This window comes from Bos javanicus, chromosome 11, assembly GCF_032452875.1.
Source record: "Bos javanicus breed banteng chromosome 11, ARS-OSU_banteng_1.0, whole genome shotgun sequence".
Classification (NCBI taxonomy): Eukaryota; Metazoa; Chordata; class Mammalia; order Artiodactyla; family Bovidae; genus Bos; species Bos javanicus.
The window spans coordinates 4,711,794-4,729,042 of NC_083878.1; the positions used below are offsets into that span (position 1 = coordinate 4,711,794).

The window sequence follows — 17,249 nt, forward strand, 5'->3', positions numbered from 1 at the left end:
GCAGGGTAGAAACAACTCAGAGGGCCTCTGCTCACACTGCAGTTTCTGTTCTTTACAGTTTGTTGACATTGGAATAGTAACAAGTATTGAAGTAAACCATAAACAAGTGGATGTTGCGAAAAAAGGACAAGAAGTCTGTGTCAAAATAGAACCCATCCCAGGTGAATCTCCCAAAATGTATGGACGCCATTTTGAAGCTACAGACATTCTCGTCAGTAAGGTAAGCCACTCACTCAGCAGTTAAGAGGGGGCTGTCGGCTCTTCTGATGACTTTACTCGGGAGCGGAGGGCTGATGTTTAGAACCTGAAGGGACTGGATTCTTCATTAAAGCTTGGCCTGGCGTCCAGCCCCCTCAGAGCACCCACTAGAACATCTAGGTCGGGCCCCCTCTCCCTGACTTGCTGAGCAGAGGGGGCCCTGGGCCTCTGCGTCCTGACAGACAGGTGGGCGTGGCCTTGCTGAGCCCCGCCGGAGCTGTCTTGGTGATGGCAGCACCGGGCACTCATTTGTTATGTGGTTTTGTTTATTGTCTGTGCCTCGGGCCTTGCAGATCAGCCGGCAGTCCATCGATGCTCTCAAAGACTGGTTCAGAGACGAGATGCAGAAGAGTGACTGGCAGCTTATTGTGGAGCTGAAGAAAGTGTTTGAAATCATCTAATTTTTCCACCGGGGGCAGAAATTGGAGTCAATGCAATATTATGTGGTAATATCACCAAGAAAAACAAGGAATGGACCTGTCTGAACACTGATTGACCTTAAGTATAGAAGGAAAAAACTAGGTGTATAAAATGTTTTCCATGAGAAACCAAGAAACTACACTGGTTTGACAGTGGTCGATACACGTCCCCACAGCTCCGACGTGCCTGTTCACTCGCCCACGCCCTCCCCTACTGGCTGCTGTTTTAAAGTTTGCCCTTCCTTCCCCAAGTTTGGATTTTTATTACAGATCTAAAGCTCTTTCAATTTTATACTGATTAAATCAGTACTGCAGTATTTGATTAACCAAGCTTCTGCAGATTTTGTGATTCTTGGGACTTTTTTGAGGTAAGAAACACATCTTTATTTATTCATTTCCTTCCCAGTGATTCTTCTCCCAGCGTTCTTCTGCCATATGCCCTTAGGAATTTTTTAAAATAGAAAATTTCGGCTTTCTTGATATTTCTTTATCTGCTTTGTGTGAAACCATGGTGTCGCGCATCGCCGGCTGCCCTTCACCGCTTGTGTGGTCATGAGTGTCCACAGTTCTCAGCACCATCCTCAGTTCTAATAAAGAACCCAGACGCGGCCCGCAAGCGCCGCTGGGCTTCCCTTCCTGTCCGCAGAGCTGCTCTCCAAGCCTCCTCCCGGTACAGCACGTTCTCTCGAGGACAGGAACCGTCTGGTCACCTTGGGTCCTAGCACACGTCGCAGCAGGGTTTTTACACATCAGTCTGCGTCTGTTTGTCCTGGCAGGTTCTATCATGCATATATTTTCTGACGAGACAATCAGCAGGGTGTTGATTAACTGTCTGGACTTAGTATTTCTTTCTAAGTTGTTACAGAGGCATAACAGTTTCGTCATATTAGTAATTTGGTGGTAGCTAGTTCCCTAAGGTTTTCCTGAAGAATATGGGAAGTGGGTCCCTGAGAGCAGCAGTCTGTTAGCATCAGACTAGTACCTGCCTACCTTCTATAGCACAGTGTTGAGTGAAGTCAGTGGGGGTGTTGGATAGCAGGTGTCCCCAAGTATTCACTGGCATAGAGTTATAAACTATATTTTTAAAGTCATATAGCATAGACGAATACTTTTATATACATTTGGAAATCTGTACCATTCTTCATTATTTCTGAAGTTTCTCAAGGGCCAGTAGAGGCAAAGACAAAACCTCTCAACCATCTGGGGACACAATTTTCCCAGGAAAAACTCAGTCTTCATTGTGTGTGTGTTCTAATTCAAAATATGTGAATTCCTCCACTCGGAAGAAGTAAAGAAGACTTTGTTAACATGTTCCTGTGTCGGTGCTTTGGGTTAGGAGTGAGTGAGTGCACGCTTGCTTTACCCTTGCTTGGCTGGCACAAGTACACACCAGTCAGGGCTCTCAGGAATGTCAGCGCTTAGCACGGAGCCTGTAACCGGCCAGCTTGGAGGGTTTTCAGCCTCTTTAAGTAGAATAGTTCAGGATTTGCTTCCTAAAGGATTCACAAAAAGGAGCCTGTACAAAATATACATACAGTTCTTTATTAAACAACTGTAAACACTTCACTGTAAAAATCCATAAAACTTTATAAACAAACATTTTGTAAATAGAATCTATGCTACAGTAAAAGAACACAATTATTTACATGCAATACTGACAAATTTGTCACTTACTGAAAAGAAATGTACAAAACACTTTGCTTAAAAAGAAATTTAAAATTATAAAACTCAGAGCATTACTCTCATGCACTTTGCAAATACCTCACAAGCACTTATGGCACAGCTAGTGGAGAGCGCCAGGCTCCCTGGTAATTCATCTTCATGTGACTTTTAATGTGCTTCCGTACGTTTGCTGTAAAACCACCTGAACATTGTCGAGAATAAAGTCAAATGCCATATTCCAAACCGACTCCACCGACTGCTGCATCAGCCTACAGGTGAGGAGAGAAGAGGTTAGTGTATATTAAGTAAAGCTTAAAGGTTTGAACAGTTTCAATATAAACACTCAAAAAGGTACTTCTATGTTTTGACTTACTTGAGAGGAGGAACAATCTCGTTTTGACCCCTTTTTACTCCCCAGTCAGTACTAGCTGGTGTTCAAAATGAAAACCATGGCTCTCACGTAAGTAACTCTGAGGAGCCCAGTTAATGTAAGCAATGCCCAGAAAGGGTGCAGCCTGCCTGCACCCCCCCGCCATCCTGCCCTACCCCACGAGCTGTGGTGACAGACACGCTTTTTCCTTTTGGTAAAAAGCACTGAATAGTTTACCTTTTCATGTATTTTATAACGAGGTCCAACTTTTCCAAATCCTTTTCCTCTATTAGATCAGTGCAGTATTTTACAACTTGCAGAATGTCTTCCTCCATCGGATCTAGAGTGGGGAGAGCAGTGTGAGGGTCAGCTTATCCTTCTGAAGGGGGAAGGCTGCACTCCGTGGGGAAAGTGGGGAGACCTCACCCCGGGGGGCTGTAGTGAGCAAGGCTGCAGAGCCAAGCCCACAGTGCAGGGGCTGGTTTATCAGACCTTGGAAACTAGCTCCTCCCTCTAGCTGAGTTCATGCTCTACACCCAGGCTGTCACTTCTCAGCACCGACAGCAGGGCCACCAACCTGAGATGGTGGTGATCCACTCTCTGAGCAGAGTCTTCACGTCACTGAACTCCACGGCTCCAGCCAGGTTGGGCGCCGGGGGCCTGACACTTGTGGATACGTCAGGCTGCAACCCAGAAAGGCCAGCAACACCTGAAGTGGAAGCAGAGAGTTCTCCCTGTTAAGAAAACAAATGATAACAAGTGCTGGATTTACATAACATCCGGTACAGGAGGATCTGATGAAGGAAGGGGTCAAAGTTTAAAAAACGTAGAAGAGTTACCAGAGGTTTCTCTGACGTGGGACCTTCGTGTTTTAGAAACCCATCAAGGAGCTTCTGGGGACTTGTGCAGGCCCCTGGCAGGGTCTTCGCTGGGCTGTTCACCAGTGTGGTTTTCAGAGGGCTCTGAATCTTTCTTTGGGGGCTGAGGGGATTTTTTTTCTTGTTTCTTTTCTTGTCTTTCGCTGCTGCTGGTTTTAGCTGCAGTAACGGGTTCTTTGGCACTAGAGGAAGACGGATGTAAGATCCTCAACATACATGCCAAGGGGGTGAGGGGAGAGCATACAGGCTCCCTTTTCTGCCGTGGGCACCCCTGCACGTGGGCACGTGCCCAGTCTGAGGGCGGCCGCCAGCCCCACAGCTCCAAGGGTTGCTCGGCCTCATGGCCTCTGCGTGTCTATCTCGGGGGCTCACAGGAGTCAAGGGAAACTTCCAACAGGGGGACTGCTTCCGACAGTTCAGCAGCACTGTTACTCTCGTTTTCATTTTAACAACTTCTTGTTAAAATGACTTCTGACCGGAGACATTAATGTGTTATTGGAACAGAACGTTACTGGCCAGAGGTATTTCAGTGTTCACTTATATAACAAACCGCTTACTGCAAAAATCCCCCCCCCCCCCCCAAAAAAATCCCCAGGGCAGTGATGTGTTAAATGTGTTTGTGACGCATGTTCAGAAAACCTTCAGATTCTGTGCTTTAAAGCTACATCCTTTGAAGGAACAGTCTCAAAGGACAGCAGACTTGACAGATAACTCAGATTTCTGGGTGGTATCCTGTTCAGATGTAAGAAGTTCCAGGTACGGTCCGCCTGGGACTCGGACAGCCTCCCCTCTGTCTCTGAGCGGACGGGCACGAACAGGACTGACGGCTTGACCCAGGCCGTCACACGACAACAACCCAACCACACGCGCGCTCCTCACAGCTCCACTGCCGGTCCCTGAAGCCCGCACAGCTTACCGGGGGCGCCAGCCGGCTGCTGGGGGGGGCTGTGTTCTCCCTGACGCTGTCTTTGATCGTAGGCTGCTCTCAGCTCCTTCTGAAGCTCCACAGGGAGAGCCGCAAACACCTCTGGGTCCACCTGGTGGAAAGGAGCAAGTTTGAAGTCAAACCTGGGCTGGCTCTATATATAGGCAGCTGGCTGATTTTTTCACTAAGTATTTCAAATCATACTTTTCTGATCTGTATGTATTTTTATCTGTATGTATGGTCCTCAGCAGCAAAGCTCATTAAATTCTCACAAGGTTTTAGGCTGAGAATAAGGAATACAACTTTGGATATGAATCGATGAACAAAAACCACCAGGACAAGAAGCACTAATGGAAAATGGGGAGCAAAATGCAAGAAAACAGGTGTGTGTGTAGCGCGCCTGAAACCTCAAACCCTGACTGTTGTCGTCCCTGGTGCTGAGAGGGGCCCAGGGAACAGCAGACTATTCTTTCTTTGCGGGGAGCTGTAGGCACCCCCACACCACAGCCTCCCTCTTTGCCTTGGTGTCCTGGCTGCTCTGTCAGCTTCTGTCCCGCGGGTGATGTGGAGACCGGCCACGCTCCTCCCACGAGGGCCATGGTCAGCCCTGGGAGGGGCAGAGGAGAAGAGAAGTGCTGGGGGCTGGACGGCCGAGGACACTCACCTGGGAAAACGCCGGAAGGGCTATTAAATTAATTCCCGTGTCACTGTTAGGGTCTTGAGGTGCCGGGATTTGTAGCAGCACAGTCCCCACGGGTTGTGGCAGGATCCCTGTGCTGCAGCCATTGACAGGCTCTCTCCTCCGGTCGCCCGGTGGCTCCGCCTGCTGCACAGCACACGCCTGCTCCACCTGCTCCCGGAGGTCGGGCGGGAGAGCCTCCAGGACGGAGCGATCGAGCTGTGAGAGCAGACAGATGCTCAGAGACCACATGTCTGCACTGGACAGGGGGCAGCAAGGTGAGCTACAGGTGCCCGGCTAGCAAGGCCACCCCCAGACAGACCAGCTTCTGGAATTGGCTGGGATTTTGGCCACTGACACCTGGCTGGTCTGATGTGGACTCTGGAGATGACCAGTGCAAGCCCCTGGCTGGTTCCCAGGGCCAGCTCTGCCCACCTCCTCACTGGACCTCCTGCTCAGGGGCAGTCCTAGACCTTGCCCTGGAAGCAGCCAGAGCCCAAGGCACATACCCATTTCTGGGATGGATCCAGAATCAGAGGTTTACTTTTCAGACAGGAGACTGCCTGCCTCACATCTATTTGTCTGAGAGCAGCAATCCAGAAAAAAGGGATTCTAGAAACTTAACTCCACTCCAGCCTACACACCAGAACCCCCTGCCCATCCGTGACATCCTCACGCAACATGACTGCAGACACTGGGCAGGCCAGGCTGGCTTGCTGGGAGCCACCCCTCGGGGAACTCACCAGAAGCCCATGCCCTCCCCCGGCCCGGTCACACCCACCCCTTTCCCTTGCCTTACAGCCCCCATTGCTCAGGGGCACAGAGAAAGTGGATTTTCCCAACAGAGCTTCTCAACTGCAAACACACCAATAGCATACGACGCTTACAGCCCACATCAGCTGAGTGAATAGCTTATGTTAGGAAAATCATTCACCCTACAGAGTGAGCTGCTTGCCAAGGCTGCAAGAAAAACCTCTGATGTAAGGCCTCTGCAGCAAAGCTGTGCTGTTGACCACGGTCAGTCACCACAATTACGTCTGGTGGCTGCTGATGGCGACAGTTCAGGAACTGGCTTTCATCCATGCTGCACGACCTGTGAGAGCGGCAGGTCTCCATGGAAGCACTCTGGCTTCTCGGTCATTTCTCATTGGAATGAACACCTGGATCCTCCCTGACAGGTAGCCCTTTCTCCCTTGGCTGTTACTGGTAAAGAAAAATTGCATTCCTGCTGTAAAGCTACTCTCGTGCTGACCTCACGTCTACAACTGTGAATACACACCTGGGAAGGTGACGGGACCTCTATGCTCAGGTTGAGTCTTGGCTTTAAACTGACGGGAGAATGCAGCCCGTTCCACTTGGCACACTCGGCTTTGCTGGTAGTGACAGGCACGACACCTGACGTCAGGTGTGGAGACAGAGACGGCACAGTGCAAGATCGAGGGGCAGGTGGCATTTCCAGATCCACAGCAGCCAGAAATACTGGAAATACAGGAGATGTCATAAAATAGCTTCTTCACGCAAAGAAGGCCTCGTTACGTATTCATTGTAACTCAGAACGTCAGGTTGCTGCACGCGTCTGGCGGAGCCCTCCCGGGCGCCGGCAGCACTGACCTGCGGGCTCCTCTTCCGGGGGCCGCCTCGCCCGCTGGGCCTGCAGGAGCTCCAGGACCGACGGGGCCCTGCCCGCACCGTGGCTGGGCTGGGCCGCTGGGTGGCTGAGGCACGCGGGCGGGTTTGGATTCGCTGGAACCAACTGATTCACATGAATCCCAACCTGCAACCAGAGTGAAACAGGTTTCTAGAAAGAAAAGTTCAGTGAAAACATATTCAGCCTTTTATATCACTTATTCCAAAACTACTTCTGCAGTAGCTGGTGAGCAGTTGAGTAGCTGGTGAGCAGTTAATTTACCTCAACCTTCAGTATCTAATTCTAACCAATTTCTTCAAAATCAGAAACTCCAGAAAAGTAGAATACTGTGCCCACTGACGTTTTCATCAATTAAACTTTTATTTATTTTTGGCTACAGCTTGTGGGATCTTAGCTTCCCAACCACAGACCAAACCCCAGCCCAAAGCACTGAAGGTGCTGAGTCCTCCCAACTGGACTATCAGGAAATACCAATTAAGTTTTAAGACTTCAACAAAATGTAACTAGGGGGCAGTGTGCTTGCAGCCCTACTTCATCCATCATTTGGGGTGGGGTGGGAGGGGGTGTGCTGCAGGGAAGCACAGGGAAGCAGCCCCGCCCCAGGGAGCACTCATTCAATCACTCCAGTGCTCGGGGGTGTGTGTCGGGGGGAGTCTTATCACCACTACGGACACTTTAGTCCTTCCACAAAACCCACACCATGCCACTAACTACCCTTATGTGTGCACACACGACCTACAAAGGTTAATCTTTAGGAAAAGTGAGGTTTTTACATCTAGATGCCCTCTCACCATCTGTTCCAAAGGTACCTTCAAGTGCCTGGGGTAAAGTCTCCCTGTTAGGTCATCAGACCTCAGAGCAAATTTCTGACAAAAAAGGACCTCAGAGGTCAGAACATTTGCAGCCTCACAGTCCCCCCGGCCCTGTCCACTGCAGGGACCACAGCAGTGGTCCCTGACTAATGGAAAAACGCTTTAAAAATTCAAGACCATGAGTGGGTGAAACCCTGCATCGCACCATGAGCACCCTCAGATGAACCCTCAAGTAAGAAAAGCGTTACAGTTCAGGGTTTTCCCTACTTACCCCTCGCATGTCAGCTATGCCGAGCTTCATCGCGTGAAACGTGTTCAGGGTTTTCCCTACTCACCCCTCGCACGTCAGCTATGCTGAGCTTCATCGTGTGAAGCATGTTCAGGGTTTTCCCTACTCATCCCTCGCCCGTCAGCTATGCTGAGCTTCATTGTGTGAAGCATGTTCAGGGTTTTCCCTACTCACCCCTCGCATGTCAGCTATGCCGAGCTTCATCGCGTGAAACGTGTTCAGAGTTTTCCCTACTCACCCCTCGCATGTCAGCTATGCTGAGCTTCATCGTGTGAAACATGTTCAGCGCGGCTGTGCCAATGAGTTTTGCACTGTCTGTTGCCTGGTCAAGAGTCACGGTCCTGCAGGTGATAGAATCAACTTTTTTAAAGAACAAAAGCTGCATTCCGTATGTATTCTCTAGTCCATAAGCGGTACGGAACTGTTTAAAAGGATTAAAGTTGTAAAGAGTTATCAAAAGCTTTAAGTAACTGGGATCCTTAGAAAGGAAGGAGTGCCTTCCTTCAGTGAAGCCAATAATGTGAAATCCATTACGCGGGCAACAAGGGGGAAAGGAAAATCAAGACGACTGGGACTTTCAGAGACCTGGTCAGCTAAAAATATGCTGAAAAATGTCTCATAGAAAACGTAAATATTTTAATGTATATTTAATATCAGCATCTGTGCTGCTTCTCAACCGTGAGTGTAAGCACAACGATGTCGGCTCCAACAGAGCTTTTAGGTTGCAAGACTGTCTATGCGGAGTTACAGTTCCTGCTCACAAGAGAAAGACGACTCCTGGGTTCTCCTGACACTGTTTGCAACACGTGAACACGCCCAACCTAACTGTCCTTTCCTCCCAGAGGGTCTCTTAAGTGGACACAGGATGTGTGGACAGCTCTGATAAAGGAAGGGTGGTGGCACCCTGTCTGAAACCCAGACTCGACTACACAGATCTTACATCTAAAGACTCCTCAAGGAGGACCAGAGAATGTGCCAGCACTGATGGCGGTGGTTTAGTTGCTAAGTCGTGTGACTCTTGCAACCCCATAGCCTGCCAGGCTCCTCTGCCATGGGACTCTCCAGGCAAGAATACTGGAATGGGTTACCATTTCCCTCTCCAGGGGATCTTCCCAACACAGGGATCGAACCCAGGTCTCCTGCAATGTGCCAGCATTATTAGGTGCCAAAAACTACATTTACTCTTGATTTTTTCCATACCATGAATACATCATGTTCTTATTTTGGAAAAGTCCCTATTTCTTTAAGGAAACCCATTTGCAAAAAATTTCCACTGATAACGGTTATCTTAAGTGTATTTCACACAGATCAACAGAGAATAACTTAAAAACAAGATTTGTAGTAGTGGACTGTGGTGGTTTAAACATGTTTATTTTCTCTCCAAAACAACACTAAAAAGGACTTGAAATTCTTTCCAAATGGCATAAACTCTTGAATACTGAAAGCAAATCAGTAAATAAGTTACCAAATGCCTGTTAAATGTGTAAAGCAAGGCACCAACTCTGAGATAAGCCAGTTTATAGTACAGAACCTCTGAAGGGCTCAGCAGTCAGAGGTGTCGGGTATGTGTGTGGGGGGTGCCTCCTTCCCTGACAGCTTCCCAGAGACGGGGATGGTGACACAGAAGCTACAGACTGGGGGGCACAGCGAGGAGGAGCAAGGCCCCTCTGCAGCACAGCGCACCCTCCCCCCAGAACCCCTCCTGAGTACCCGGAACACCAGCTGCATGGCCCGTCTTCTCGCCCACCCAGGGCTGCACATCTCATAGGAAGGGCGGCAGATACTGCCCGACCTGGTGAGTGACCAAAGACCACAGCCCCCCATCAGCTCCCCCTGGCCTGCGTGTCCTTCTAAGAGTCCGGAGGCGCCCACGTGTCAGCAGTTCACGTATAGTCAACAGCTATCAGGTAAATGCTTGAAGAAAATCTCAAGACAGCAACGGAAACTGGAATAAAAGGAGCTTAGAGAAACAGACTGACATTGGGACTATTAGAATCTTCAGGAGGCAAGAGAGAAATTCTCTCTGGGAAGGGAACTAAAATACTTAAGTTCCAAAGAATAAATTTAAAAACTCAAAATGTTAGTAGAAATGAAAAATTTAGTTATTAGAGATGAAAACTTAAAAAACATTCACTGACAAAGTACCGGGCACAAAGACAAATGAAGACCACCCCAGAGCGCTTGGGATACAGAGCTGCTTTCCTCTCAAGAGGCGGTCAGAACAGGAGCCCTGAGAAGGTGATGGCAACGGAGCTTTTCTTTATCTGCTGCTGCTGCTGAGTCGCTTCAGTCGTGTCCGACTCTGTGCGACCCCACAGACAGCAGCCCACCAGGCTCCCCGTCCCTGGGATTCTCCAGGCAAGAACACTGGAGTGGGTTGCCATTTCCTCCTCCAATGCATGAAAGTGAAAAGTGAAAGTGAAGTCGCTCAGTCGTGTCCGACCCTCAGCGACCCCATGGACTGCAGCCTACCAGGCTCCTCCGTCCATGGGATTTTCCAGGCAAGAGTACTGGAGTGGGGTGCCATTGCCTTCTCCGTTCTTTATCTGAGGAAGGACAATTGCTAAGTTATGTTTATACTTTAGGTCAGCAAACCGGTGAGTATGAGCAGAGATGGGTTTACACCCGTGAATTCTTGCTCAAGCTCTGAGCAGATCAGGGACAAAATGGATCCACACAGAAAAAGGCCATCTCACAACTCCAACTTTTCAGCAACTCTTAAAACGAACTCTGACTGGAGTAGCAGGCTGGGCTGCCCCAAGACACAGGCCTCTAAGAAAAGAGGTCAAAACCAGTAACGGACCTGCGGATGTGCTGAAACACAGTCACACTGCAAGGGAGTTTGGGGGTAAACTCAGTGGTAAATTCACAAAACAGCAAAACCGGATGCTCAGTAACTTGAAGAGAAATGCAATCAAAAGGAAAGGAAAGGTTAGCCCGGTAGACAGTACGGGGTATGTGGATACACGCGCATCCTAACAGTGGCACACTGGATGGGCCGAACCGAAACCCACCAGGTCTACCGGGGCAAACGGAACACGAGGACGGCAGCAACAGGAGGAAGCGGTAAGCCCGCTGCCACTGCAGACTCTGCTGACATTTTGGAAAACTATGGGTGTGAGTATCAAAAGGAACCACAAAAGAAGAACGGTGATCGGAACCGGGGAGAGGAGAGGGGCAAGGGGCTAGAAGCTGTTATTTGACCTTTTCAATTAATCACTTTAAAAAACACATATACAATCCAAAATAAACACATACACAAAAGAACCCCCAGAAGGAAAACTTCTTTTTCCAAAAGGGAACTGTTATGAGAAAAATTTCCCTAAGTGGTAATGAAGCCACAGATCTCAATCTCCACGTGGCTCTCTGACTTACAAAACTTGTCATTGCAATGACAGTCTCTTAACACGTGAGGCACATGCCTGCAGGGAGTCTGAGGTCACAAAATGATCACACACTGAATTCATGCAGGCACACCAGACTCCTAACTACAACACGTCTGGGAGCTTACACTCTGTCGTCTCTTTCACATGGTCTCTATTTTATACAAACTTTCATATAAAAATCATTCTTAGTTACCACAAATCATGTAAAAACAGGCCACAGGAAGTAGTTTATCATCCCCTAAGTTAGAGGAAATACAGGATCAGTATTATAATATTTCAGAAGCTCTTACCTAAAGCTTCTCTTAGGCAGTTATAATACCCCCAAAATGTAAGGCTGAAATGAATGGCTTACAATTGATCAACATATTTATAAAGTGACACTACTCTCAGTTTACGAAGTGTAATTATCATGCATTGTCATGCCTTACATAAAGGTAAAGGCCCAGTGAAGCCCCCTGGCCTGCACGTCCTACTAAGAGTCCAGAGGCGCCCACGTGCCAGCAGTTCACGTACAAACAGTCAACAGCTATCAGGTAAATGCTCGAAGCAAAGCATGTCTTACCCAAAGGTAAAGGGCATGGTGAAATGAGCACTTTACTGCCAGCGATGCAGGCAGCTTTTGAGCTGTCCTGTGTTCACTAAAGCAGAGTCTTGTCAGAGATAAACACCTGGAAACCCATGGAGGAAACGGTTCGGTCTCTGAGAGCCACTCCAGAACAGCTGGGGGCCGGTGGTGGCGCAGGGCCCAGCAGCGACCGTGGGACTCGGGGTGAGGGCTTCAGGACACTGTTCTCTGCTTACATGTGTACGTTTTTCAAAATAAAACTTTTTAAGTTAAATAGGACAAAAATGAACAAATACCAGTAACAGCAAGCAGATAAGTGCATACAAAAACGCTGAATGAATATTATTATTGAATTGCGGGGGGAAGGCGATGGCACCCAACTCCAGTCCTCTTGCCTGGTAAATCCCATGGATGGAGGAGCCTGGTAGGCTGCAGTCCATGGGGTCTCGAAGAGTCGGACATGACTGTCGGACACGACTGAGCTACTTCACTTTCACTTTTCACTTTCATGCACTGGAGAAGGAAATGGCAACCCACTCCAGTGTTCTTGCCTGGAGAATCCCAGGGACAGGGGAGCCTGGTGGGCTGCCATCTATGGGGTCACAGAGAGTCAGACACGACTGAAGTGACTTAGCAGCAGCATAGAGTATAGTTAAAATCCCAATTTTTAATGTTGTGTTGCTAACTAGATTTTTTGGAATATCTGGATTTTTCCAAAAAGGCTTAAATGAAGGCAGATTTTCTCACTGAGCTTAGACAGACTCAGCTCCTAGGTACTTCTGAATGCACCAAAATACAGAGTTCTAAGAAACTGTAACGTATTTAAAATTGAGTAGATAGCAAGAAGAAACTACTACACTGTATTTTAATTTACCTGTCAGTCAACCAGAGCTTTACAATACAGTGTCCTGTATAGTATAAATGGCATACAAAATTAGGTATTTTCATATTGGCCTTACATATGAGGCCAGACCTTAACATCAGTCTTATATTAGTGGCCCTCACATTTAAAAAAATAGGGTTTTAAAATGCTTTCTACCAATTTCCAGAGACTACTATGATTAACCTTTTCACAAGAAAGAAATCCCACCTCCCTGAATGAAATACAGCCCCCACTGCATCCTCTCCGAGTCACTGCACTGATGCTCCCCACGGGGCCTTCCCACCAAGCCCACAAGCACCCGCTTCCTGTCCCTGCACCGAAGCCACGGCCTGCAGACCCCAAGGATAGGACAGCCTGCCCCGTCGGACACGCCGACAGGCTGGGGCGACCTGGCCCGCAGGGCCGTTCCACGGCCGGGGGCCAAGACCTGGCTCTGCACGACACCCAGGAGCGTCAGTGTCTGCAGCTCTTTGGGCACACTTTTCCTTGTTGTTTTTCTGTCATTTTCCATTCATTACAGCGACCTGTAATGAAATATCAATATCTAATGTCCTTTTTATTAGTAGGCTTACCTGGTGGTGATGTCACAAATGCCATGGCCTCCATATTTGGCGGATTCTACAGGGGCTCCTGGCTTCCGTACCATGATTTTGAGAGTCAGGCGTTTACCCTTCATGCCTACAGCTTCAAGGCGCCGCTGAATTTCTTCTGAAAGACTCAGAAGAAAAGCTTCTGCTTCTTTTGGCTACAGAAAGATAAACACAGAAAATACCCATGTTATTTTCCTTTGCGCCTAATGGTTGTTCTCAAGTATATTAACCTTCCATATTTAACATGTGATGATCTACTGCACTGTCTGCTCTAGTTAAGAACATACGTTCTGCCAGCTCTGGGAACGGCAAGGGTTTTAAGGCTTCATTTCAAGTGTCAATAGTCTATGGTCTAGCTGGGGAGACAGGACTATGTGCAAATACGAAAAACAGAAGCTAAAACCTGTGAGGAGATCAGTACCTGGGAAAACCTTATTCCATAGTTGATCTCAGCTGAAATAGATTTTCTTTCCTTTTCAGTGCGAACTGGTCTGTCGTCCAAACCTCGGCAGAACCTATAAAGCATCTGACCAGTTTTGGAACCAAATTCTTTCTGGAGTTTGGCCATGGTCATATACTGCAAGTCTCCACACGTCCTAATCCCCAAAGACATCAGCTTGGATTCCATGGAACGTCCAACTCCTAGGAAAGGGACAGTTCCTTAATTCGGCATGTAAACTATTAAAAACAACTCCGTGACATGAAATGACCGCTCACGCGCAAACATCTGTTTAAAGTACTCTCCCTGAAAGTTCTGAAGTGACACCACTGAAGCAGCTCACAGATTTAGAATTTTTTTTAGTGCCAATCATACTAGAAAGTTATTTCCAGACACTGCTTCTCAATTTGGACTCCACGTACAGGTGAGCCAGAACTTCTCAAATGGGTATTAGTCAGTTAGTTTTCCAAAAAGAGTGATTTTTATTTATTACTGAGTAATCAAGTTTTCTATCTTAGTCACAAAATCAACTAAGTCACACACTGGCTTAAGCTGGTCTACAGCATGACTACATTCTAGGAGGCCCGGCAATGTGAGGGATTCTGCCATGGTTTCGGCAATCACACTTCTCAGTGGCTTCAGCCACGTTTTCTTTGAACGGGAACTAGAACCAGAAGTCATGACAGGCGCGTGCCCACATGCTCTCATACCAAACAAGGTGGCACAAGTGACGTGGGATGATGCTTCTTGAGCCAAGTGGTAGCGAGCGGAGGACAGGCAGAAGTCTTCTACAAACGAGGCCTATCTCCCTAGAAAGGCAGTGAGTTTCCTGCAGCCAGGCCGGCACCCAGCAGTCCCCTCGTCACCATCTGCAAGGTGAAGCCTCATCCAAAGGGTGCTGAACGCTTATGAACATGGTCTCCACATGACAAGATCCGTAAGTCCCTCAGCAGTTCAGACTGAGGTTCTGGTCTCCTGCAGGTCCTGGCCCACCCTCCACTACTTCTGTCTCCAGTTCTCTGAGTGGCCTTGTCCATCCAGGTTCTGCAAGGGGAACCTCTTATAGCCATTATGTGGACACATGGTTAGGAGGGAGGTGGACCACCTTATAAAAGGTACACAGCCACGGAAGGGGGCGAGGGACACGTGTGACTCAAGACAACCTGCCCCCTGATGACGTCAGGTGAGAGGCGCTCAGGGCGCTGCACTGCCCATGTGCCACCTTAAAGCTCAAGTCAGAACGGAGACCAAGCGCGAACTTGGGACACTGTGCACAGAAAGACCAGAGTTTTCGTGAAACCTAACCGAATGTGAGGGGAGGTTGCCATTCCCTTCTCCAGGCGATCTTCCCGACCCAGGGACTGAACCCTCGCCTCCTGCACCGCAAGCAGGGTCTTTACTGATGAGCCACCGGGGAAGCCCTAAAGAGAGAATGATCAGGCAGTAGCAGCCGGTGTGCACACGTGTGCTGAGCTGCTGCGGTTGTGCTGCCCACCAGGCTCCTCTGTCCATGAGATTCTCCAGGCAAGAACACTGGAGTTGCCATGCCCTCCTCCAACGGATCTTCCTGACCCAGGGACTGAAGCTGCGTCTCCCATGTCTCCTGCATTGGCAGGTGGGTTCTTTACGAGTGCCACCTGGGAAATTGCTAATTTTTAACACGATAAATAGCTGCTTCTTTGTAAGAATTCTCAGAAACTTTTACTGCCTAGTCTCCTGTACATATGTGAAACCCGTTTCCAAAGGAACAGCTCGTATTTTAGATGAGTTACCAGCTCAGGGCAGGGATAACAACTGAAAATGCTGACATTTTACATACTAAAAAGCTCTAAAGCCTGTCCAATAATAAATTTGAGGACTTTTATAAAAGTCAGTAGTGTTACATGTAAAAATCTCATGGACAATTCCGGGTGGCCACAGCTGGCTACAAGCCGCTTCTGAAGCAGAGAGGGGCAGCGTGAGAAAGTGGTTTGGGGGAGGAAGTGCATCCTGGCTGCCCCGCTTCCCCGCATCTCAGCTGTCTCTGGAAATTCAAGGCTGTGCCGAAGGATTCAGCCAGGACACATAACCACACACTTGCCCTTCAAAATGTCAAGTCCTTCCGACCATGAAGCAAACGAAGGTGAAAGGTAAACTCTATTTCTGTTTTAAAAAAAACCCAAACCCAACAAATAAACCTTACAAAAATGATGCAGTATGAAGACGGTGCTATGGATGGAACTGCATCCAGAATCTCAAGATTCCTGTGCTGAAATCATAATTCCCAGCATCTCAGAACATGACTAATTGGAGAAAGGTCCTTCATAAAGGAAATTACACTAACAACAGGTCATATACGCGGGCCCTAATCCAGCATCCCTGGTATCCCTATAAGAAGAGATCAGGACACAGACGCACAAAGAGAGAACACCATGTTGAGAAGACAGCCACCTACAAGCCAACAGGAGAGACCTCAGAAGAAACCCAACCTGCTGACAATTCAATTGTGGACTTCTAGTCTCCAAGATCTTGAGGGAATAAATATCTGTTGTTTAAGTCATGCAATCTGTGGTGTTTTCTTATGGCTGTTTTAGCAAACTAATAGAGAGAACCAGTATCATAATCGAACTCAGATTCCACATGCACTTAAAATACACTGGTTCCTTCTTATATAAAACTGCAATAAGATGTGTTAATGTTGTATTTCACGTTTCTGGTACTAACACATTCTTCAGTTCAGTCGCTCAGCTGTGTCCGACTCTTCGCAACCCCATGAATCGCAACACGCCAGGCCTCCCTGCCTATCACCAACTCCTGGAGCTTACTCAAACTCATGTCAATCAAGTCAGTGATGCCATCCAACCCTCTCATCCTCTATCGTCCCCCTCTCTTCCCACCTTCCATCTTTCCCAGCATCAGGGTCTTTTCTAGTGAGTCAGTTCTTCCCTTCAGGTGGCCAAAGTATCAGAGTTTCAGCTTCAGCATCAGTCCTTCCAATGAATATTCAGGACTGATTCCTTTAGGATGGACTGGTTGGATCTCCTTGCAGTTCAAGGGACTCTCAAGAGTCTTCTCCAACACGACAGTTCAAAAGCATCAATTCTTTGGCACTCTGCTTTCTTTATAATACAACTCTCAAATCCATACATGACTACTGGAAAAACCATAGCTTTGACTACATGGACCTCTTTTGGCAAAGGAATGTCTATGTTTTTTAATACGCTGTCTAGATTGATCATATCTTTTCTTCCATGGAGCGATTCTTTTTTAATTTCATGGTTGCACTCACCACCTGCAGTGATTTTGGGGTCCAAAAAAACAAAGTCTCTCACTGTTTCCCTATTTATTTGCCATGAAGAGACTGGACTAGACACCATGATATTAGTTTTCTGAATGTTGAGTTTTAAGCCAACTTTTTCACTCCCCTCTTTCACTTTCATCAAGAGGCTCTTCAGTTCTTCTTCACT

General features: G+C 47.9%; 2 protein-coding genes across 8 annotated transcripts in view; one reads left to right on the forward strand and one right to left on the reverse strand.

Moving 5' to 3' along the window:
* Positions 1–1,986, forward strand: part of EIF5B (eukaryotic translation initiation factor 5B) — a 76,528-nt gene extending 74,542 nt beyond the window's left edge. For all 4 annotated transcript variants that reach the window (XM_061431660.1, XM_061431656.1, XM_061431658.1 and 1 more), the window contains exons 23-24: positions 59–220; positions 552–1,986. In XM_061431660.1, the coding sequence (XP_061287644.1) occupies positions 59–220; positions 552–659 (270 nt within the window). In that variant the 3' untranslated portion in view covers positions 660–1,986. The remainder of the gene's footprint in view (positions 1–58; positions 221–551) is intronic.
* Positions 1,987–2,191: 205 nt separating this feature from the next.
* REV1 (REV1 DNA directed polymerase) overlaps positions 2,192–17,249 on the reverse strand; it is an 83,122-nt gene continuing 68,064 nt past the window's right edge. For 2 of the 4 annotated variants that reach the window (XM_061431652.1, XM_061431653.1), the window contains exons 13-23: positions 13,786–14,006; positions 13,347–13,519; positions 8,179–8,281; positions 6,803–6,965; positions 6,471–6,670; positions 5,177–5,410; positions 4,504–4,624; positions 3,549–3,769; positions 3,287–3,443; positions 2,947–3,049; positions 2,192–2,608 (exon numbers count right to left, since the gene is read on the reverse strand). In XM_061431652.1, the coding sequence (XP_061287636.1) occupies positions 2,497–2,608; positions 2,947–3,049; positions 3,287–3,443; positions 3,549–3,769; positions 4,504–4,624; positions 5,177–5,410; positions 6,471–6,670; positions 6,803–6,965; positions 8,179–8,281; positions 13,347–13,519; positions 13,786–14,006 (1,808 nt within the window). In that variant the 3' untranslated portion in view covers positions 2,192–2,496. Of the gene's footprint in view, positions 2,609–2,946; positions 3,050–3,286; positions 3,444–3,548; positions 3,770–4,503; positions 4,625–5,176; positions 5,411–6,470; positions 6,671–6,802; positions 6,966–8,178; positions 8,282–13,346; positions 13,520–13,785; positions 14,007–17,249 lie in introns of those variants that run through there. The other 2 variants (XM_061431654.1, XM_061431655.1) reach the window with 2 other exon arrangements.